We start from the raw sequence: 21,897 nt of genomic DNA on the forward strand, positions 1-21,897 counted from the left end.
ATGTTTACTTATCAAAACTGGGGTCAAGCCGTAATTATATGCACCCCCCCCCCCCCCCCCCCCCCCCCCTTTAAATTTACCTTCACCGGGAGGAAGCACTTCCAAATGCTGCCGGTAAGTATAGAGCCAACCTTTTTCGAATGGGGAAAACGGTAGGCCTGTTCTCCACAAACCACTCGTTGCTGAGGAAAGTAGTGAAATTTTGTCACAGCATTTTTTTAAGCCTCCGCTGAGACATGATAACCGGTTGACTTTTTCACGCAAAGACAGTTTTCTGTTTGCTGCTGGCCGAAATTCAGCACTTACTGTTCCATGGTCTTGTAGGTTGTAGGCTCATGAATTCAACAGTGACCGAATAATTTCATCCACACATTCATTGCAATTAATAAATGCTAGGTAATATTTGTTGTTTGCGCGAATTGGTATACTCCGTTCACCTTTAAGTTTAGACTGGAAGCTCCGCCTTCAGCGCGAGCTCGCTGGCTTCCGCAGTGCTTTGGTTGAGAGTGCCTGCTCGTTCACACTTGTGTTAGCAAGGGCAGAAAGCTTGCGCTGACGGCGGAGCTTCTAGTCTCAGCTTAAAGGTGAACAAAGTATAGTAAATTTGTCTTCTATATTAGGTAGTGGTGTGCACTTCAGGCAAAGACAGTCATCAAAATTAGTAGTGCTTAGGTTTGTGACTTCAAGCTTTGTTTAATATGAGGAAGCATAACATGCTCATGGAATAACTGGAGCGATATTTGCGTCAAGACGCTTGGCAATAAAAATGTAGGGAGGAGGTACATAGGAGTTACAAAGAGACATTGGCTTTGCTTTGAACATTGCAGGTTTATTAGTTCCATGCACAGAATAAATACACATCCTGGAGAGCCTTACAGCTGTCGCAGCTGACTTTCCGTACACCTCAGTTGACTGTGAACCTGCAAACGAGAATGCATTCCTCAGTGAGGATGCCTGGAGCAGTCAGAAACTTTGCTCCGCTGCATCCAAGCAAGAAACCGCAGACAGTACAAATTCTCGTATTCACAAAACACCCGTGAGCCGGACGAATGTTTCATTCGCTTATCAACCGGATCTCGAAGAACCGTAATGAACTGATAACCCACTGAGAACGACATTAACTGTCGGTAATTGGGGTTGGCAAATAGGTTTACGGCAAAACGCTGCAGGTTCTCGCCATCCACCGAACCCGTTTCTGTTTGCAATCTAATTTTTACGCGCATACTTTATGCCTCGTCCATTTCAGTCACAATGCATACTGTGTTTGAGGGTGTGAGCTGGAGAAGGCTTTGAGGAGGGGGACTCACAGGAATCAAGCGCACCACAGCTGGAGCACGCCAGCAGGCGTTTGTTACGACCGGCGTTTAGTGGAAGCCCTTGAGACCGTAGCCTCCGAAGCCGTAACCGTGTCCGCCATAGCCTCCGACGAGACCGCCGGCGAGGAGTCCGCCACCGTAGCCTCCGACGAGGGCACCGCCGTATCCGCCACCGTATCCACCGTGGCCAACACCAACGACGGCGTGGCTGACGGAGACAACGGGCTGGACGGTGTGGGAGACGGTGGCCACGGGCTGCTTGACGTAGCTCACGACGGGGCGGGTGACGTAGCCCACGTTGACGACGGGCCTCTTCACGTAGGAGACGGTCTTAACGGGGACAGCCACAGCGTGGGCGTGGCCGTGGCCGTAGCCGTGGCCGTAGCCGCCGACGAGGCCGAGGCCACCGTAGCCGAAGCCGCCATATCCGCCGGCGTAGGCGCACGCGATCACAGCAGCGAAGACAATCTGCGGAAAAAAAAAATATAAACTCAGCGAGGTTGTCTCAACTATTTGGTCTAACGGGACATAAATCAATCGTTGACGAAGGTATTACTTTAGTAATGCTTTTGTCATCCCGCATTGGTTTCCTAAAAAAAAGGTAATTTTTTTTTGTAGTATGTTGTACTACTGAAACTGCAAGAAAGTCTCACCCTCTCCCTTAAGAAAAAACAAACAAATATAAGAACGCTCTGTTCAATCCCTAATACACCGAAGTCCACTGAGAATTAGGCAGAGATTTGTTTCTGCGGGAGATAGCCTTAACAAAAAGAACGCTGATGGATGCTCCAAGACTCGTGTTCTTCTGGCAATCTCTATTACGTTCAAACCAGATATACAAAAAGAAAAAAAAGCGTCCGTGGTTTTTTATGGAAATTGTTAGAAGCGGTAGTGGATTTGACGTCGATGACCTGCTGCTAACCAAACAATTATTTAGAGGGCTTATTGACCATCTTTACAAATGCACCTTCAACTGTCGCTTAGCCAACAAGAGTGGGCGAACAGCTGTTGACTAAACGACAGGGAACTTTCAAAATTTGTACCCTTTGAGCGCGTTTCAAGAGTTTGGAAACCGAGGACATGAGCGAACTTGCAAACTCTTGTTCGCCCGCAACAGTGGCGCCTGAAATCAAGATGCACGGGCTACATCAGGCACGAAATCTTTCAAAATGACCTGCTTCACCACGTGAGTCTACATCACTTCGCTATATTGTACTAACTCCGAGACATGGACAACACCGTCGCAGTCATGCGAAAGCGTTCTCGTCGTCTTAGAGGAGCCGCTTCTGCGCGCTTTGCTGACTCGCTGCCGTGAAGCCTACTTCACGCAAGTCAGGAAAGCCCGCGGAAAAAGCTGAAGAATGGTGCGAAACCATGCGAACCAATCTCGGAAAGTGGACACGCAGTGGCTACTCCCCAGAGAGTGCGAAGAGGAAATCACGCACAAACGTCACTAGAGAAATGTCACGGAAGACAGTTACACTTACAAGGGTGTTCATGATGTCGGTATTCCTCTGGAATGTTCCTAGAGAAGACTGATGCCTGACAGAGTAGCAAACCCGACTTTTATACAGCCAAGTCGACCCCGAAATCTGAAGGCCTTGGCGAACTAATCTACTGAAGGCAATGAAATTACAAGAAAAAAACAAAAAAACAAAAGCCAAGGCATGATGAAAGTTAGGCGGACAACGAGCGCGAAGAATACGTCCACGCCTTTCGAGGCACCTGATTTCTCCTCGCCACTATCACGTTTTGCCCTCCGAGAGAACGGCAGCAAAAAAACAAAAAATGGTAAAGTATCCGGCCGTTTATATCGTTTTTCGCTGCGTTCCGCGTAAGACACGCCATCGAGAACAAAGCACAAAACAAGAACGGAAGCCAAAAATGCCGCCGGGCACACAGGCGAAATTTGTCTCGGAGCGGTTCTGATAGATTCTGTCCCGATTAGCGTTCTTTCGGGGCCTTTCGGGACTCTTTCTGATACGGGTCTAGTCGCCAGGGAGCCTTGTTCTTTCTTTCTTACCGCCTGCTCAGTGCGTGGCCTTAGTTGGCCCTTTGCGGTGTGGTTTGTTTCCACCCTGACCGCACCGACCACCAATGGGCTGCCTGATCGGTCCACACTTGGCTGTCGAAGTCAAGTTTAGCGGTTGTTGTTGTGGCCGCCTCCTTTCCCGATAATTACTGTCTGGTGCAACCACGAGGCTCCCCCCGGAATGCGGGGACACTGCTCTTTTGGAATCGTGCCTCTTGAGGGTGGGACGACAAAAAATGTTCGCCGCGTGTGCGTCCCCTCACCGTTGCGCTTGGCAGACACTAGGAAAACAAAATCAATCTTTCAACGACTATCACGGCCTTCGATGACTCTCGACGGGGCTGTTCGTGGCACAGGAGAGCAAACTTCACGTTTTGAAAAGTATCGAAGAAAAAGTAATTTTAAAGGAAAACTAAAGCGATTCTGTATTTGAGGAAAAACACTTAAATCATCTTCATTTGGCCTCCAGGATCACAAATGTCGACCCCATTTTTCAATTTGGTGTACGGAAGCTGAAGAATTTAATTTTTAAAGTACCTCTGAAGCCCCTTCTTCCTGGGGCGTGACGTCATGCTAGGAGTTTTCAAGAATCTCCGCTCTTGCGCATCTTCAGCGCCTGTCAAAGCTATGCACGCGCACTCTTGCTATTTTCAAAACGGTCAGAAATAGACGTCGCGACTGGCGTCAGTGCGGAAATAGATACCTGGCCAGCTTGCAATGGCACGCGCTGCCCACACGAGTGACACGCGATTGGCGGTCCAAAGATCCTAGTATGACGTCACGACTGGTCGGAGATTTTTCGTTTTTTCTCGCGTTTAGTCACATCTTCGGGGAAAACGAACGTGATATTCAGATTCACGGGATAAAAATACGTTAGAATTCACCTCAAACTTTTTTTTTTTCAAAAAGTGTTTTAGCTCCCCTTTAATTTCAAGATAAAAACAAAGAAATGTTATGTGTGCTCAGTCGGACAGGAATGAGCGATATTCTCGTCTTATCCGCAGACCAGCGGACTAGAGCAACAGATCTAAGGCTACCGGCGCGTGTGTGCTTTCTCTTCCGTCACTAGCGGTTTAAGGTAGAAGAAAGGTATCGTTCGAGAGGAAGAGAATAATGTTTCTTGCGAGAATGGCGCTCGTTTCTTCGCGTTGAATTCAAACTGACATGTCTAGCTGCCCCTTGTTCCAAAGGGATTTTGTACGTGTCAGCCCGACATTGAAGCGAGACGACGCTAATGAAAGCTTTCCTCGGATAATATTTTTTTTTTGTTGCTATCTCGTGGTATCTTGGCAGACAGTTTTTCGCGTATATTTATTGCACGGAACAGCCACGTGTATATGAAGCCAATTGTGGGCTGTGGGTGACTGTGCCAAGTTAAGAACTTTAATAAGTAGATAATCGAACGCATTTAAACGTAGAAATCAATCTGTCGATATTCACGTCACTTCACTGACATGAATTACCCACTGCAAAGCTATGTTTGTAAAACAGTTCTGACTCAGTGTGTTGAGGGGAGTTTGAGCAAATCGTTTTCGCAGATCCTCCCTCGACACGTCCTTTAAAGCGGCTTCGGAGAGGCAGCCCTTTCACCAACATGGTGCTATGAAAGTCGCCATGAGCTCAGAAAAGCTGATATAAAACGCGGGGCGAGTTTCGAGCACATTATGATTGCTAATATTGCTTATTATTGGAGCGTAAAGCTAATAAGCCACTTTCTGCGTTTTTTAAAGGTGTTGTCACAGGACGGACGTGTCCGCGTACAAGTTCTTACGAAATCAGTGACGTCATCTTTCCTGCGGTTCTAAATCATGATCCAGGCTAAAAATAAAATCGTTAAAAACTCTAGAGCTGGTCCGCGGACCACAGGAACGTGTCGGGGTACAAGACCGCGAACCTGAGGAATGTTGTATATTACGTAAGCAAACGTCATCACATAGGTCCGCGGACCTGTCGTATCACAGTTATCGAGACTTTCAATACATTCTACTCTCGCTTTTTTCTGATCCTGCGAGGTCCATGCCAGGTCCGCAGACTCGGCTAACTTGGAAGGAACGAATATAGTACCAAACCGCTTGCGCAGTTATAGTTCCTAACATTTCAAAACAGAAGCCCCACTTCCATGAAAACAAACACCAATTCATAATGTATTAAATACTGAAGGCAAAAGTAGTTCTCTAAAAGCTCAAAGCGTTATAAAAATACGTATGCATGCAAGCCCATAACCAGATGTAACAATGAGTGCCAATACCACAACGCGGAACCGTGGGGTCATTTTGGCTACAAAATGGAGTAATGAAACGTGGAATATACACTTCATTTTGAGAAGGGGGTGAATGTGATTTAGCTCAATTATAAATTAAACAGGCAAATGCTAACTAGGAAACATCTTCACTTTGTTCAGGAATAAAATGCTGTGAAAGCTGACTGACTTGTAGATCGATAATTTCTATTCCTGAACATGTTTATCGCTTGCGGATCATTGGATTTATACGTAGTGGGATGCATTGCTATATATTCTTGGATGGTCTAGGTGACGTTCAATTATTTTCACACCTTTATATGACACCGAATAAAACATCCCTAATTTAATTTTCCGATGTGGTCCGTCACTAGTCTTCCAAAATTATCAACCACATTATCAAAACTGTTTGCCGGAAAGCTTTCGGTAATTTTATTGGACGCATCTGTGCGCAATTTTCATCCGGAGGCTGAGTATTCGTCTCCATTTTTCTTTCCCTCGTCGCGATTTGGGCACTTCACAGGCGAGCCTGATGACTCGAAACCCGGGCCTGTTGCTGCGTACGATGTGTGCGCTGAAGTCGTGTCAATTCAGAATGCTGTCGTTTCAGCCACAATAAATCCCCACTTCGCTTCGTTGTCCAGCTGTAAAGTAAATATAATTTTATGAGTTTGTTCCGTTTTCTTAGCTATCATAAGCCCCTTTCCGTCAGTCATTTCAGAAAGCAAATTGCTAAATGCTAAATGCGTTTTTGAGTCTTCTTTCTATTCCACAAGGCAAAGCTTATGAGCGTACATTCTCTCTCCAATTTTGTCGCCTTGATAGAGCATGACTTTGATGCAAAACGTGGATGACATTTACACAGCGTTAGTACCTTCACTTGGCGTCTCCTTCGCATTTCAGTAAAACATGACCTGCCCAATCGAACAAAATGTCAAATTCTGCAGAGCTTTGTCATAGTCAGCATCAACACCACTGGGGTTGCGCGACACTATAACTCTGCAAGAGATCGGCAGGCTTGTTTCGCGCATGAGTCAGTGGGTTCCATCTATTGACAGAGAGCGTAAACACTCGATAACATAAAACAAAGAGTCAGCAAATTACCTTTGGGTTACTCACGCCATAAGGATCCTCATCTGGTCGGTAGATTTCTGTGCGTGCGCGGGGAAGCACAGGCTTGTTGCCCCCTACGAACTAGAGGCTGGGGTAGAACCTCTGCATACCGCGGTCGTCCTCAGTAACTTGGACATTTTTTTTTTTTTTTGCCTTTTCCTCTTTTATTGTAAAGGTAAGTCACTTTTTCTTTTTGCAGAACAATGTTTCACTTGCTTTGGAACATTAGACCAAAATAAGCGAGCAAATACAACTGCGCAGTTCACGTGAATTAGTCAGCGTTCAGTGAACTCACCCGCCATTTAAGGCCCATACCGGCAGACGCGCTGTAGTACATCTCTTTGCTGAGAAGAGTTTGCATTTTATGTCGTTGTTTCGGTACTCATCGCATTGGAAGCACCGCAGTTGTAGAAATTCTTTCACGAGTAAAAATTAGAAAAAATTCCGCTTCACTGCTGGGGACCTTCTTCATCTTTGTTTCCTTGGCCAGACTATGACTGAATGCAAATCAAGCATCACGTGCGCAGTGTGATGGTTCTCTTTTAGCTTGGAGTGCAGCGAAACCTACGGGCACACGGTCACAAGTTTGAGAGGTGCTGATCTTGTTTTGTAGCTCGAGCACCGAAAGCAGCAACCGAAGCTATGAGCTCGGACTCGAAGTCCTCACGTCGGTCCGCGGCAGACAAGGGAAGTAATTCGTTACAAGTAGCAGATTACTTGTAATCTGTTATTTTTTTTAAAGTAATTTTGTAATTGCCACATTATTTGTTTGCGGCAGAAATTTGTAATGTAATTTCGTTACAAAATATTTTTACCGGATTAGTTTAATTACTCGTTACTTAAAAAAAAAATGGACAAAATACGGAAACTGGAGGAATATGAGCAGACAATTCAGCAGCGTAAAAATAGCAAGTTCATCAAAAACAAAAACAAAAAAACATTGTGAGGACGAGGTTAACCAAAAAGAAAACTCGAATTTTGGGATGACTGGTCACTGGAACCTCTTCAAACATGTTCAAAGCATATACAAATATGCGAAAAACGAAAATAAAGAAGACAACGCCTAGTAGGCGTTTTTTTCTTGATCTCCTAGCGGAGGTAGACGCTGATACTCTATTGTTTTTCTTGATAAGCGTACTGGAAAAGTAACGGAAAAGTAATTTGTAACGTAACGAGTGTAGTAATCTGTTAATTTTCAGCAAAAGTAATTTGTAATGGTAATCCACTATGTATGACGCTCGGTGATTTGCAATTTTAATTCACTACATTTTTCAAATAACGGGTACACGTCTAGTCCACGGTAACCATGGAATTGAGTGCCAGGTCCGCGGACCTGTCCGTAATGACGTCAAGGTCACGTGATACGCACATTTCGGTGGTCCGCGGACCTGATTCCTAAAGGTGTATCCACACGACGGACCGGGCCGCGGACCGATAGATCACGTGATGCGCGGCCCGCGGGCCGCCCGGCTGCAATGAGCATCCACACGGCGGACCAAAAGAGCAGACGACAGAGTGAACGGGCCGGTCTAACCCTCGACCTCACAGCTCCGCCAAACGCGTGCAACGAGCTGCTTTGAGGCTATTTGTAAGGAGCCAAGATGGAGGTTGAACGAAAGAGACTTTTGGCCGCGGTGGCTTTGGCGTTGACTATTGAAGACGAGGAGGACTTAAGTGAACCGGAAAGGGCATGCATCTATTGTCCCACAGAGCGGGAAATCGCTCCACGAGCGCAATGAAGTAAAAAGTTGCATCGTTGCACCATGCCGCCATCGTCGCACAACAAAAGGTTTGTCGTCTTCGTCTTCAACAGTTGGCGCCAAAAGAACACGACTTTGGATTTGGATTCCAATCCAAACAAAAGTCAGCTTGTTGCCAGACTTAGCACTTCAATTATACTAAAAACGCCGCGGTCCGCCGCCAAGGTCCGGGCGAGAAAACTGGCTTGGCATTTCTCACAAGCGCGGGCCGCGGACCGCCGGCGGACCTCGAAAAGCGGTGACGTAAGATCACGTGATGCGCGGCCCGCGGACCAAAACAGCAATTTGGTCTGTCGTGTGGATACACCTTAAAGGTGTATTCACACGGCGGACAAATTCCGGGAAGGATGTCCGCGGACCTGTGAAATATGTGTGTCACGTGGCTTCGACGTCACAATGGACAAGTCCGCGGACATGGGCAAGTCTGAGGACATGCGAATTAATACTCATGGTTGCCGTGAACCAAGGCGAGAACTGCGAGTCCGAGCTCGTACCTTTCTCGCTGCCTTCGCTGCACGAGCTATACTGTTCAGGATTGGTATTGCCCAACGCTCTCACCCTGCGCCGAGAGATTTGGTTGTGCTTCTTTGCGCTCCAAGCTACAAGAGAATGGCCAAGCAACGCCACGTGACGGTCGGTCGATTCCAATCCCGCCAGCATCTGATGAACGAATGGATGGTTGAAGACGACAACGATGAAGGCCTTCAGCGATGAAGCGACGCTGTTTTTAATTGCACTTGTAGAAGAGTTTCCACAACTTTGGTGCCTTCAAAATGACCAGTACCGCAACAACGACATAAAATCAGAGCTCTGGAAACAAATTCCACGACTTCCTCATCCGCCATCTTGAGTGCACAAGCCACAACAACTCGTGAAGCCTTGTCTACCTCCATGTTCGAAACAAAAACATATCCCAGACGTTTTCTTTCTTTTTCTTTTCGGCTCCTTTTTTCGCTATGCACAGGAACCCTCGAGCATCTTCCACAGCTGTAGCTCGTGCGTACTAATCGTACTGAAAAATGAGCAAAGGCCCATCAGTGTACAAGAAACGTGAGAAGCATATAAAAAAAAGAGAAAACCGCTCGTGCAACTAAGTACCACGAGCACTATCACGCAATCGGTTCTCGGGGCTCGTCCGCGGACCACAGCGGACTCGAAAAAAGACGGAATTGGATCGCGTTTAAAACCCCTTTAATCGTGGTCTGGCAGGTCCGCGGACATATTCTGTGACGTTCGCCCACGTGATACGCAAGATACACCAGGTCCGGGGACACGTTCTTCAGGTCCGTGGACATGCCCCTTGGTTTTGCCTGCTGTTTTCGCCAGAGACATGGCCGATTTCATACCCCAGAAGAGGTGACGTCACGCCTTTCGTGGGAACTTGTCCGCGGACAAAGTCCCTCGTGTGAATACACCTTAAGATATATCCGCCGTGTGAATACAGCTTTAGCTGGAACTAACACGCTCACGATTCATGCTGGGTGAAGACCACGCTGTCGCTGCTTTAGCCAGGTCCCATATCCTGTTGGATGCGGCCTCCAGAAATGCTAAACGCATGTTGGCAGAGTATGTTTCTGCAAAATGGCAACGCACGACTCGCACCTTTCGAGAATGAGATACCACATTGACCAATTGCTTCACAACAATATAAGATTATGATTGGTGGTCGGTTTGAGCGACGAGGCACTCGAACAAGGTTTAGGTATGTTTTTGGTTCTCAGGTTTAGATGCGATCTCCAGCCAACCGAAGAAAAGTGCCGCGTCTCTAAATGTTTTGTGCATTGTCAGTGCAGTGTTTTGTGTTAAGCACGTTGGTGGAGTTCCAGAATGAAGCAGGACATTAGCGGACTGACTTCGTTGTCATCTCCTGATCCTCCCGCTGTTTTGTCGTCATCGCTTTGACCCTTACTTGATTTGGGAGCAGTGACGTCGTTGTGACAAGAAACAAAATATTATGGATCCTCGGTATCTTAGAAAAAAGTATTTATATTTGATTCAAATAAAAATCAACAGCAAAACATTTATGGCAGCATTTTGGTTGTAGTATTAGAAATTCGTCAAGCGTAGAACACACTTTTGGACTGGTAAATCTGACTGAAATTTTTTATCTACCGAGACTGATACCTCGACTTTCAAGGACAACGCCATTGGTTGTCGCTACGGTCACGTGATGCTTGCGCCAGCCAATGGGAGTGAGGCGTCACCCTCGAGGCACCCAGCCCTTTTGCTCTGCATGTGGCGGTGAGATAGTTAAGATGGCCATCAAAGTGCGAGATCTACCAAGTCAATGAAATACGCTAAATTAAATTTGGCGGGCGAGGCATTGACCACAAAAGTTTGCAGATTTTGTTACTTTCTTAAGGCTTTGGCATTTCGTGTTTTACGTTTTCGCGAAGTCACCACGGGCAAAAGCATTCTACTTTAAAATATAAAATGCGCGGCCGAAGAACACAGAAGTTTCTTGGCTCGGTGTCTACGTTTTAAATCTCGGGTTTTTCTTCTGAACACAGGGCGCGTGATTTGGACTTTCACATGGTAGTTCAACGTGCCAGAACTAACGGTGCCTCGAATGACATACGCACAACACTTGGAGAGCCAATCACCGCAACTTACGGAGGCAGCTCAGCGAATGACGATGCCGCAACACACATTTAGACCAAAAAACGCACTCTGAGTTGTTACATTAAGCAATGCAAAACGTCACGCTTGTATTGCTTAATGTCACAACTCAGACTGCGTTTTTTGGTCTAAACATATGCTTCGGCATCGTCATTCGCTGAGCTGCCTCCGTAAGTTGCCGTGATTGGCTCCCCGAGTGTGGTGCGGGAAAGCAGACGCACGGGCTTTTTTCAGAGTGTGGGGTTGAAAGAGCCAGTTCTTTCGTCACCTAACCAACACAGTGTGACGGATTGCACCAATCGAGCCTGAAAAAAATGGAAGCGGTGCGTTTTTAACGCGGAGAATCGTGATTACATGCGCCTGTCTCGGCGGGACGCCGAACTTTCGCGTGTAAATAGTGTCACGCAGTTCAGTGTGCCCATGTGTTCAGACGGCCAGTAAAAAGAGGCTGTTTTAGATTCCAGAATCCAAACAATAAAATAGGTCACTTATTTTTCTTTAACTGTTCTCTTTCTGCCGGTGCGCACAAGCGCTCCCGCAAGAGAGGAAGGTTCTAGGTTGTGCATCACAACGTGGGGGAATAACAACATCGAGAATATGGTAGGAGTGCTTTGATGTCTTGCTTAAGGTCTTTTTTTTAGTTCACACAGTACCGTTCTTTTACGTTGGATTATGTTACGGGAGCTAACGCCTGATTGCGCCGCGAGTCATCGGAACATGCGTGCTTTGTATGAAGCGTGTCAACCATTTAGTAACCTTGCACTGGAACATTCGAGGTACGAATGTTCCAGTGAATTATAACTTTAGGGTTCCGTGTTGTCGGAGTTCAATTTTCTTTTTTTCGAATTTGGGTGTATTCTTTTCTACCAGTTAACTCTTCCCTACATATTCGGTGTTTTTTTGTGTAAATTGGCTATGACTTAAACCAATTTACATAAAAAGTACCGAATTTGTGGGGAAAACTAAACACCGTAAAAAGAGAAAAAAAGAAACCAATTCGAGAAAAAAAAAAAACGCTTAAAACACGAAACCCTACTTGTAACGTAACGTAAGAAAACGCAAGCAAACGCTCCTGTGTGAATAAGCCTTATAACATGCCGGCTGCAAAAAAAAAAAAAAAAAAAAAAATCTCGGTGGTTTTTAGGCAGAACGCCGGCCGGATGTATGTTCTGCTCTTGGATAGACTCCCCAGAGAAAATTGCTAGCTGCCACAGAAGCCTTTGTTTGATGTTTATCTTGTCAGAAGGGCAAACCACCTGCTAAACAAGGCACTCCCTCTTCACAAAACCATCGAGAACTACGCCGAGCACAACTGTTTTGACTTTCTGCGTTTCTTTTTTGACGCTTTTTGTAGTGACTGGTTACGGGCTACTGTAGGGTGATCGACTCCTTTCTTACAGTGGTTTCATACATTCTACTGTCGTAGCTGCAGTTTGGGAAATCAACGTCCCGTATAGGTGTTAGACATTGTTTAACAGGATATTATATGTTGTTTGGGATTGAAACGAGCTTGCGAAATTGAGAGAGCATTATCAAGAAGGTCATTCGCTTTGCCGTTTTGTTTCCCCTGTTTCCTGATGCTTTACGCTAATCTGGTAATGACTGCACTTTGATAAAAATCGCTGTGAGTTGGTCACGCTCTCATTTCTTTAAGGACACGGTCTTATGGGAGCTAGTTTAAGAACACACGTTTTTAATTTAATTTATGCACAAATGAAAATGAACAAAACTAAAGAGCCCGTTGTTCTGAAAGCAATTTCAAGGCGTAGTTAGAGAGATTTTAAAAGAAGTCATGGGAGTGTGAACGGTGGTCAGGTTAGCAAATTATCTGCTATAGAAAATTTAGGGTAACTTCTGCTTCAATCGGTGCCTTGTGCGGTTTTTTTTTTTTGTTTTGTTTTAAGGAGAGTTCTTATGTTTTGATGCATTCGTTCTCAGTCTACTGCAACATCAACTGTAGTCCTGAAGTATGCGACCGCTTGCTCTGAAAAAAATAGTCGCGTTGATTGTTTACTTCACACCGTGCTCGGAGCCTGAATAATTGAAGCCTATTAAGCGACCTGACCAAAAACCGTGCAGAACTAAGCTTTTCTAATTAAAGAATGTATTTCAGGAAAGTTAGTATTTTTGACGCATTGCATGGATGGTTACCAATCGGTGGGTTTGTGCGTGGCATTTACACTGTGCACTTTACGAATTTCGCCATTGACGTTGCTTTGTGCAGGCATGTAGAGGGCATTTTTAACGTATTTTAGTCACTATGGTGGATGTTGTGAAAGTTTACTGAGATTTCGTTCGTGCCGAGGTAATTGGAAAGAACAGCACGGTACACAGCGCGACACTCCTAGTGCGAACACGACATTCGTGATGTTTCGTATTTCACTTCAAATCGGTATTGACAGGCACTAAATTGTATGGCTTAATGTAGTGCCCCGCATTAGCACATTTTCTAAGACAAGTAATTTTGTTGACAACATTTTGATTACAAGAGGGGGGAAACAATAAAGCCGGAGATCGGTTGCTGGCGCTAACAGTGTCGCGCCGTGTACGTCCACATTCTGCGGTCCTTCGTCTCTCGGTTAGCTCCTTCAATTGAAGACCAAGCTACATTATTAAAAAAAAAAAAAGAAGTGAAGGCGCGCATGAATTAGAGAAGACTGATCATAATGAAGAAAATCTTGAAAATGAAGACCACATGCACGTACGACTTTAAGAATTTGTTGCGTGTGTGTGTGCGTGTGCTTTCTGATGCGAGTTTGTCACGAGTCTTTAATTCTGATTGACACAATACGTTGTGGCATGATACCGGTGCTGGTACGCTGAACATGTACACATCGCTAAACGCGACGTTATGTAATAGTTGGAGAAAAAGCCTCGCGCCTTATCAGTTTTCGCACATGGAATGTTCCTGTGCTCGTCTAGAGCCTATGATATATTGCGGAAATTTATTCCCGTTGTGCTAGCAAACAAGTCTAGAATAAAAGGGCAACACAAGAGAAATCTGGAGTTTCATATCCTGGCCTTTGTCTCATCTCACTGCCGGGCGTTCCAGGAGCAGCCGATGAGAGAAGGCGTGTGAGCGCAGGGAGGCAAGAGGGCGTCCAGTTTGCATTGAGCGTTGCAGGTTTAATGATTCCATGTACAAAATAAATACACAGCCTGGAAAATTTTACAGGTGTCGCAGCTGGCTTCCAGTCCGCCTCCGTTGACTTCGGACCTGAAATAAAGAAGGTTGACTTTACATTTTTTGGTAGAGCTTGAGCGATTTAAGGGCGGCTTGGTGCAACAACACACTGACATATCTGACCTACATTTTTAAGTCAAAAACTTCTGAATTTTCTACTTGGACAAAAGAAGACATTAATCATTCTAATCAGCGTAGCATCACTATTAAAAGAAACGATAAAAAAATCTAGAGATTACTTTAAACAGCAAAGCAAGCATGTTCCGTCGTAATCTTTGTGTCCTAAGGAGGTTCAAGGTTACATACAAGACTGTTCTACGAGAAGTTGGGTTCTCGCCAAGCTTTTTGCCACTTTTCTTTGAAAAAAGGCGTTTCAACTTGACTCCTGTCGCTTTGATTTGGACTTGTTAGGAGTCGGAACTTACGGGAAGCAGCTGCGTCACGACTGCAGCTAGCTGGAAAGCGTTTGGTGGGGCAGGGGTTTAGTGGTAGCCTCCCTTGAGACCGTAGCCGCCGAGGCCGTAGCCGCCGTAGCCACCGTGGCCGCCATAGCCGCCAACGAGGAGTCCACCTCCGTAGCCTCCGCCGAATCCACCGCCGTAGCCTCCGCCGAATCCACCGCCGAATCCACCGCCGAGTCCACCGCCGAGACCACCGCCGACGCCGACGACGGCGTGGCTGACGGAGACAACGGGCTGGACGGTGTGGGAGACGGTGGCCACGGGCTGCCTGACGTAGCTGACGACGGGGCGGGTGACGTAGCCCACGTTGACGACGGGCCTCTTCACGTAGGAGACGGTCTTGACGGGGACAGCCACAGCGTGGGCGTGGCCGTGGCCGTGGCCACCACCGTAGCCACCGCCGAAGCCTCCGACGAGGCCGACGCCACCGCCGTAGCCGAAGCCGCCATATCCGCCGGCGTAGGCGCACGCAATCACAGCAGCGAAGACGACCTGCGCAAAGACAATGGATTCGGTTGAAGACAGTGGCTACGACACTTGGGGTATAATAAATGAAAAGAAACAGCAGAGGTGGATGGTTTTTGTTCTGTTCTGTCTAAATGAACTTCGCGTTCACTGTAATTGGCGAACGCTCATTCTAAAATGCGCTTCCGTGGATCGTTTTAGGCTTGATATTGAACCATCGTGAAACGCACTGACACTCTTTAGATTGCATATACACATTCTATTTTGCCTGTTTTATAGACAAAATATCGTAAAGATTATAATAACAAATTCTCTCTCTAAATCCGACAAGAGTAAAACTCTGCTAAGATCGTTGTAATCTCAAAGCTACACAATGAGCCAAAAGAAATCTATTAGACGCTGCCACAAACTATGCGATTGCGTAGACACCGCTTCGCTAATGTGCCCTCGGGCGCAAATGGAAACAAACGACCAGAGGTTACGCAACAAGGCCACTATTCGGCACGAAACAGATTGGAAAGATTGGACACTCGCTTCGATACTGGGACCTTGTGATGAAAGCCTGACCCGAGGACGTAGAAAACACCGGCGCATTTACGCGAAAGTGTTTTCAGCGTCCTGGAGGCTGCGGACCGAGTGAAAACCCGAAATGCGAACGGCCACTTCGGCGATCCTCGTTGACTTGTTGCCGTGAAGCCTACTTCACGCAAGTCAAGAAGGTTCGCGGAAAAGCCTGCCTACGGGGAGTTGGAAAACAGCTCGTCGCCGAGCATCGGCGTAATCTCGAACCACAATTGGACCAGAACGATCCGAGAGAAATACCATCGAAGCCACCGAAACTTACGAGGGTGTTCATGATGCTGGTATTCCTCTGGCTCGTTGCAAGAGAACACTGATGTCCGGCAGAGCTGAGGGCCCGACTTTTATACTACTTCAGCGACCCCGAAGGGAGAAAGCTTGAGTGACCCAGTCCACTAGAAACTCCAAGAAAAAAAAATTAAATTCAACGAGGAGCGACAAGCTAGAAGGGTGGACCGAAATCCAGGGAGAGGGTTGCGGTGAGGAGGCCAAAACATTCGTCCACGCCTCTCGGGGCAGCAACCGAGCGCGTTTTCTTCGCACTACCTTCACGTTTGCCCTCCGTAAGACGGAAGTGGAGAGAAGAAACGAAGAAAAAAAAATAATAATCTGGCGGCCGGCTGCTTGTTACGTTTGCACCGCAGCCCCACGCGGCGCGGAGTATGAAAACACGGTCGACTACAAAATATCAAACAAGGGCAGAAGCCAAAATTCCGCCGGAACATTCACGCGAGTTTTGTCTCGGGGCGGCTTTATAGAGAGCGCCCTGATTACCTCGCTTTCAGGGCTTTTCGAATGTGGGCTTATTCGCCGGAGCCTCGCTCGATTATTTCTTCTTCCTGCTCGCCCGGGTGTGTGGCCTTTGAGAATTGTTTTCGTTTATTCGAATGGTTAGGGTGAGACGATCAACGCACGCGCGACGTTGTGTCGGGGTGGCAAGAGCGGCCCGTCGCGATCTTGTTAAGGATCGCAGCTCTGCCGACGGGAGGGAGAAAGCGGACTCGCTAGGAAGTGACACGTTTTCTCTTGCTGATTTCTTGAGGCCGTCCAACTTGAAGGCGAATCAAATGAGGCGACAATTAAGAGGCCGCCGTCCGGGATTTTGGTCGCCGTTCCCACCGTCCTCGCTCGCGGTACGCAGGTAATCGACTTCAATTGTGAAGGCGAGAGCTCGGCTTGCGTAAGGGACGTCTTGGAGCCGCTCCGTCGCCGCATCGGAGACGCGGCGAACGCTACTCGGTGACGTTATTGTGACCGGCAGAGCGACCAGGGCACGCACGGCGACTGAAACAAAAACGTGCGCATTGTTTGGGGGAACATGGACGCAGTCACTGAGGAGTTTGGGTTTCTGACGGTCTCTGTCTTTTCAGACTTTATTTTTTTGTTATATATGTTTGTTTTTATTTTGCGTTGGCTTAAACGGCGACGTCCGACTCTGTTCCAGTTGCCAGATTGGAGCGATTAGCTCGACCTCGAATTAATCGCGCTCTTGCTTGCTGGACATTCTCGGTCTATCCGTGTGCCCACACTGGGCGCCGTGTTTTGCGAGGCACTGGGCGAGGACGCCAACACGCGGCAGCCGAAACAAGAGGATTACGAATGCAAATTGTTTTCTTTTTAACTGTTGCCGCGGCGGCGCGCAGAGGACAGCCGTGTCGCTTTGAGCCGTCGTTTCGTATCTTATTACGCTGGGCGTGTGAATATTGTTGCTTGAAGGGTCTGACCGCTGCCAAGCTGTCACAACTCCAGAATGGAGCCTATTTTAGGCGCATATTCCCGGATTCCGACGTGGCGAGTCTTTCTCAACAGATTGGCCCGAGGTCGGTCCATTAATGCAACGCGCGTCACATTCCGTCGATTAAAGCCCTTTCCCCTCAATCTGGCCAAGAAGGGCAAGCCACGCCCGTCCTGATTCGACGGCGGTGCTGTAATGCGATATCGGTAATCCGAACGCAAAGAAGCAAAATCGTAACAGAACGGGTACACTGAAGGCGCAAACTTCTGTTTACTTTGAAACACTCGTTTGGTAAGAAATGATGCCTGTTGTAAGCCTTGTCCATTCATTGAAAAACTTGAAAGTAGCTCTCTTGTGATATACTGTTTTTGTACCTCGTTTCACTCTGTTTTCTCGGCGTTTTTCTATGTTCATGTGTCGGGCACTCCTTCACGAACTGAAGTGAGTCGGCACTATTAATTAATAAATTTTTTTTTTTTTTAAATTTTGTTGGTCAATTTTGGAGCCACCTTCTATTGTGCGACGAATGTTTCAGCCTAATTTGATAACTTTATTTGTTAAAAATAAGAAATTATGCTATTAATTTGTTGTTTGGCTCAAATAGCGTTTAAAGGGATTGTCCTCCCGAGGTTGTGTGTCTCCTGACACCTACTTCAACTAACCTCTTGTGAAGTCCGGCGCGGCACCCCGAGCGAAGTCCTGTACTCCTTGCCACCGCACCTTTACCACGTGACACTGAAAAGAGCCGGACGGTACCGGAGTTGCTCGCCTGCCCTCGCACCCTCGCCGTATCCTTCGAGGTCGCAAGTGTCGTCTGCTAGAACCGGGTGTACCTAGTGTTCCCGGCATTCCTTTTGGCGTCGCGGACGGCGTTGAACGCGTTACAGGAGGTCTATTAGGGCTCGTTCACACACTTGCGTTCAGAGTGGCCGCCACAACTACGAACGAATGCAACCGGTTTGAACGAGAAGTTGCCGTGGCAACGAAGCGCCAAACGGCCCTTTCGTTCGCGTTCGTTCACAGCGCAAGGAGTTGAGCCGTGCTGAACTTTTTCGCTACGTTTCGGAACAAAAGGGGCGACCACAAAAACAGACCAATCATAGGTCGAAGGTAGCTCGGCCACGCGCGTTGCATGTCGGTCGTGGTTCCGGCGATCTGTTGAAAAACATTGCGTCGGTGGTAATCGTCGACGTGATCGGCGTGGTGGAAGCTCATCGTTCAGCGTAGAGCGCTATCCGTGTCGCGATAGTGAACTAGCACGTCTAAGAAGGGAATATCCATCTACTCGAGCGGCGATGTCTTGCAGGCACCCTCAAGACCGCAGAAACGCTCGTGCCGTCGTGTTTGCTTACTTTGACTACAGTAGTGCTTTCTTTGCATTTGTCTCTTCGAACATCGCCCGGATTTCTTATTTTGCGCACTTCATGCGTGTACTCATGTCGAAGGTAATGCTGGTGTGTACTGTAATTAACGGCATGTAGGAAGGATGCGAATTCATCACCCGAGAAAAGTGTTAGCATGAATGCTCGCAACGTCAATGTGACCACGGAATCATAGTTCTACGTTGCTATATCGCCGTTAGAATTACATCGTGTTAAGAAAGCGTAGAAAAACGGACGACATTTGTACTATCGTTAAAGTCGTGTGTTAAAGTCGTGATCGTCCAAGACCATTTACTGCATCTTTTTGTTTTTTTGTCCATTCAACCCTGCAAGCCTATCCTGAAAAAAAAAAAAAAAAAAAAAAGCTTTAGACTATAGAAAATTGTCTGTCCATTTTCTCTTACACAAGCGAGTGGCAGCGCGTCCCCTTCTTTTTAGAGGCGCCGCGGAAACAGCTGACGGCGGCGGAGAAGCGGTCGCCGTGCTGATGACCCGCTGCGCTTGTTGCAGCGGTTGCAGGAGTGTGTACGCGCGGCGCAGAGCGGTCGTTCCGGTCGCTCCGGTCACAACGATCGCAGTCGTAGCTAACGCGCTCGTTGCAGTTGTCAGAACCAGCCTTGAGACACTTCAGTGTATATTGGTGGCGGGAATATTATATTTCGTCGATTTAGTTACGTACATACCATCAAATATCTAGCCGGCACGTTCCTCCGGAGAGAAAAGAATTGTTCCGCAACAGATCGGTTTGGTTAATACCCAGAGTGGGTAGCTTCCGCCTTCAGTATTTTTGTAATCTTCAAAACGCAAAAGAACAACACAATAAAAAAAAAACACTTTCTTCATGCATGGTTTCTTGCACGGGAGAGGAAGAATGCTCGGCATTGCGTATCTCTTGGCTCACTATTGTTACAAACAGATAACAATCACGTTACGGTGCAAAACCAAACAAACAAATAAAGGTTAGTAAGAATACGGAGCACAGCCATTGTCGGTAAGCGCTTAGTTTTCATGGCTGCAGGTGGCTTTCTTTGCTCAAGTTTCGTATTTTCCCACGACTCCGAAATGGGCAAGACGCAGCAGCGAGTGCAACAAGGCTCCCTTTTTTCAACCAACCTTTGGTGGTAATCTGTTACCAGTAACGGATTTCTTGTAATCCATTACTTTTTCGAGTCAGACTTGGGTAGTAGTTAGTTGCCAGTAACTTATTTCTCGTAATTCAATACTTTTTCGCGTAAATTTGTAACTGACTCATTGCATTCGCGCGGCAGTAATTTGTTACGTAATGCAAACACAAATTATTTTAAGAAGCAATTTGTTATTGCTCATTACTTTGAAAAAAGAGCCCACAAATAGAATACGGTAATTAACTCACTATAAGCAGTCGAGCGAAATGGGAGGATCAACGCGTTTCAAGCCTGATTCACATGGTGCGATTTTGCTTGCGATTTTGCGGTTGCGATGTTGGGTACCGCGACTTCCACCTCGCTTTATTTATTTATTTTTTTTCGCCGCACGAGCGACGTCGCAAAGAGAAAATCACGAGTCAAATCGGACCGTGTGAATCCGGGCTTCGTGCTTTGCGATTGACAGTGTCGTATGCCTGATAGTTAATAGACCACCGCATTCACACTCAAACAGGTCCATTCTAGAAATTTAATCGCACCTCGAGGTTCTGATCCTCATGGAATTATGACCGTCTAATGTAGGACTCGCGAGTTTCGTTCGTTTTGTCGCGCCTAATATAAGAAAAATATGTACATATTGTAAGTAATATTGGAACATACAATGGAAATAAAAGTCTTATTATCGCTTGCGCGCTCCAGTTTTACCTATAAGACGCATAAGCCGCGGATACATGGATGCAACCCTAACGTATCGAATCGAGATATGACGAAGAAGAGAAAGAGGTACTAAGCGCGTGCGATTGGTTCTTTGTCACTTCGAAGCGCTACTGTCGCATGCAACGCAGCCATATATTGTTTAGGGACTCAAACCGAAATATTTTACGTTTCGGTTGCGGTTACCTTTTCCTGTTGATATCGGTTTAGTTTCAGTTCTTTACGGTTTTAATTTTTAGTGCTTCGGTTAACGGTTACACGTTCCTAATAACCGTATTTTTTCCCAGTTTCTTCGATAGTTTGTTTTATTGAAATACTAGAAGCCGTTTTCTAATAAACAGTTTAAAGTTGTTCAAGGTACTATCCAACAACGGGAAATTCACAATAACGAGAACTCAAAAACGTTTTAGTACTTCTAATTGGTCAAACGTTGCACATGTTTCTAGCTGCAACAATTGCTCACTACATATATTTGCATGATAAAGTTTGATACCAAAGCATACATGTTACTCCCGCTAATCGGGGATCCATCGCATTCTATATAATATAAATTAAAATAAACATTCCTATACCCTCTAAAAAGAATTTGTGCGTCTACTTGCCCGCACAACACTCAGACTGCGTTTTTTGGTCGAAACGCATGTTTCGGCATTGTCAGTCGCCGAGCTGCCTTCGTAAGTTGCGGTGATTGGCTCTCCCAGTGTTGTGCGGGAAAGCAGACTCACGGGCTTTTTTTTTAGAGTGATACTTTGTTGTTCGGCAGTGTTTGTGAACCACCAGAAAGTTCCCACTGGGTGCTGAAAGAACCATTCGCACCTTATCGTTTCTATAGTTTATTTCAACCTAAAACATGCAGACGGGTTTTCGCCCACCCTGAAGGAAGGAGCCAGATCCATAGCCCTCTTCTAGTAAAATGCTGCTGAGTGGAATGAAGTAATTAATTTGAGGGCTGGGCTAGTTGGTGTAACTAAAACATAATGTAAGTGCAATAGCGCGAAACAAGGAAGACAAAAGGAGAGGAACGAACAACTCAGAAAGCTGTAAAAATACGTCCGGTGATGTTCGTTCCTCTCCCTTCTCTTCGTGGTTGTGCGCTGTTACACCTACGTCATGTTTGCTATTTGCAAGCAAATAAATGCATGTGGTTATAGAAGCGCGCGTTTCTCACTGTCCG

The 21,897-nt window shown here is 46.5% G+C and overlaps 2 protein-coding genes across 2 annotated transcripts; both read right to left on the reverse strand.

Moving 5' to 3' along the window:
* Nucleotides 1-1,364: 1,364 nt before the first annotated feature.
* On the reverse strand, nucleotides 1,365-2,815 carry LOC115320400 (chorion protein S15-like). The gene is made up of 2 exons (XM_040499380.2): nucleotides 2,804-2,815; nucleotides 1,365-1,784 (listed from the first exon to the last, which is right to left on the reverse strand). The coding sequence occupies exons 1-2, from the start codon at nucleotides 2,813-2,815 to the stop codon at nucleotides 1,365-1,367; spliced, it is 432 nt and encodes a 143-aa protein (XP_040355314.1).
* An 11,930-nt stretch (nucleotides 2,816-14,745) lies between these two features.
* On the reverse strand, nucleotides 14,746-16,045 carry LOC8052546 (shematrin-like protein 2). The gene is made up of 3 exons (XM_040499383.2): nucleotides 16,034-16,045; nucleotides 14,919-15,216; nucleotides 14,746-14,867 (listed from the first exon to the last, which is right to left on the reverse strand). Exons 1-3 carry the CDS (start codon nucleotides 16,043-16,045, stop codon nucleotides 14,746-14,748), a joined length of 432 nt encoding a protein of 143 aa, XP_040355317.2.
* Between the last annotated feature and the right edge of the window lie 5,852 nt (nucleotides 16,046-21,897).

This window comes from Ixodes scapularis, unplaced genomic scaffold (assembly GCF_016920785.2).
Source record: "Ixodes scapularis isolate PalLabHiFi unplaced genomic scaffold, ASM1692078v2 PGA_scaffold9__187_contigs__length_104089568, whole genome shotgun sequence".
Classification (NCBI taxonomy): Eukaryota; Metazoa; Arthropoda; class Arachnida; order Ixodida; family Ixodidae; genus Ixodes; species Ixodes scapularis.

Bases quoted from the DNA above. Each gene is read 5' to 3' on its own strand.
- LOC8052546 (XM_040499383.2), bottom strand. The intron at 14,868-14,918 runs GTGGTCTCGGCG...GATTCGGCGGAG, and splicing joins CGCCGTCGTCGGCGTCGGCG to GCTACGGCGGTGGATTCGGC.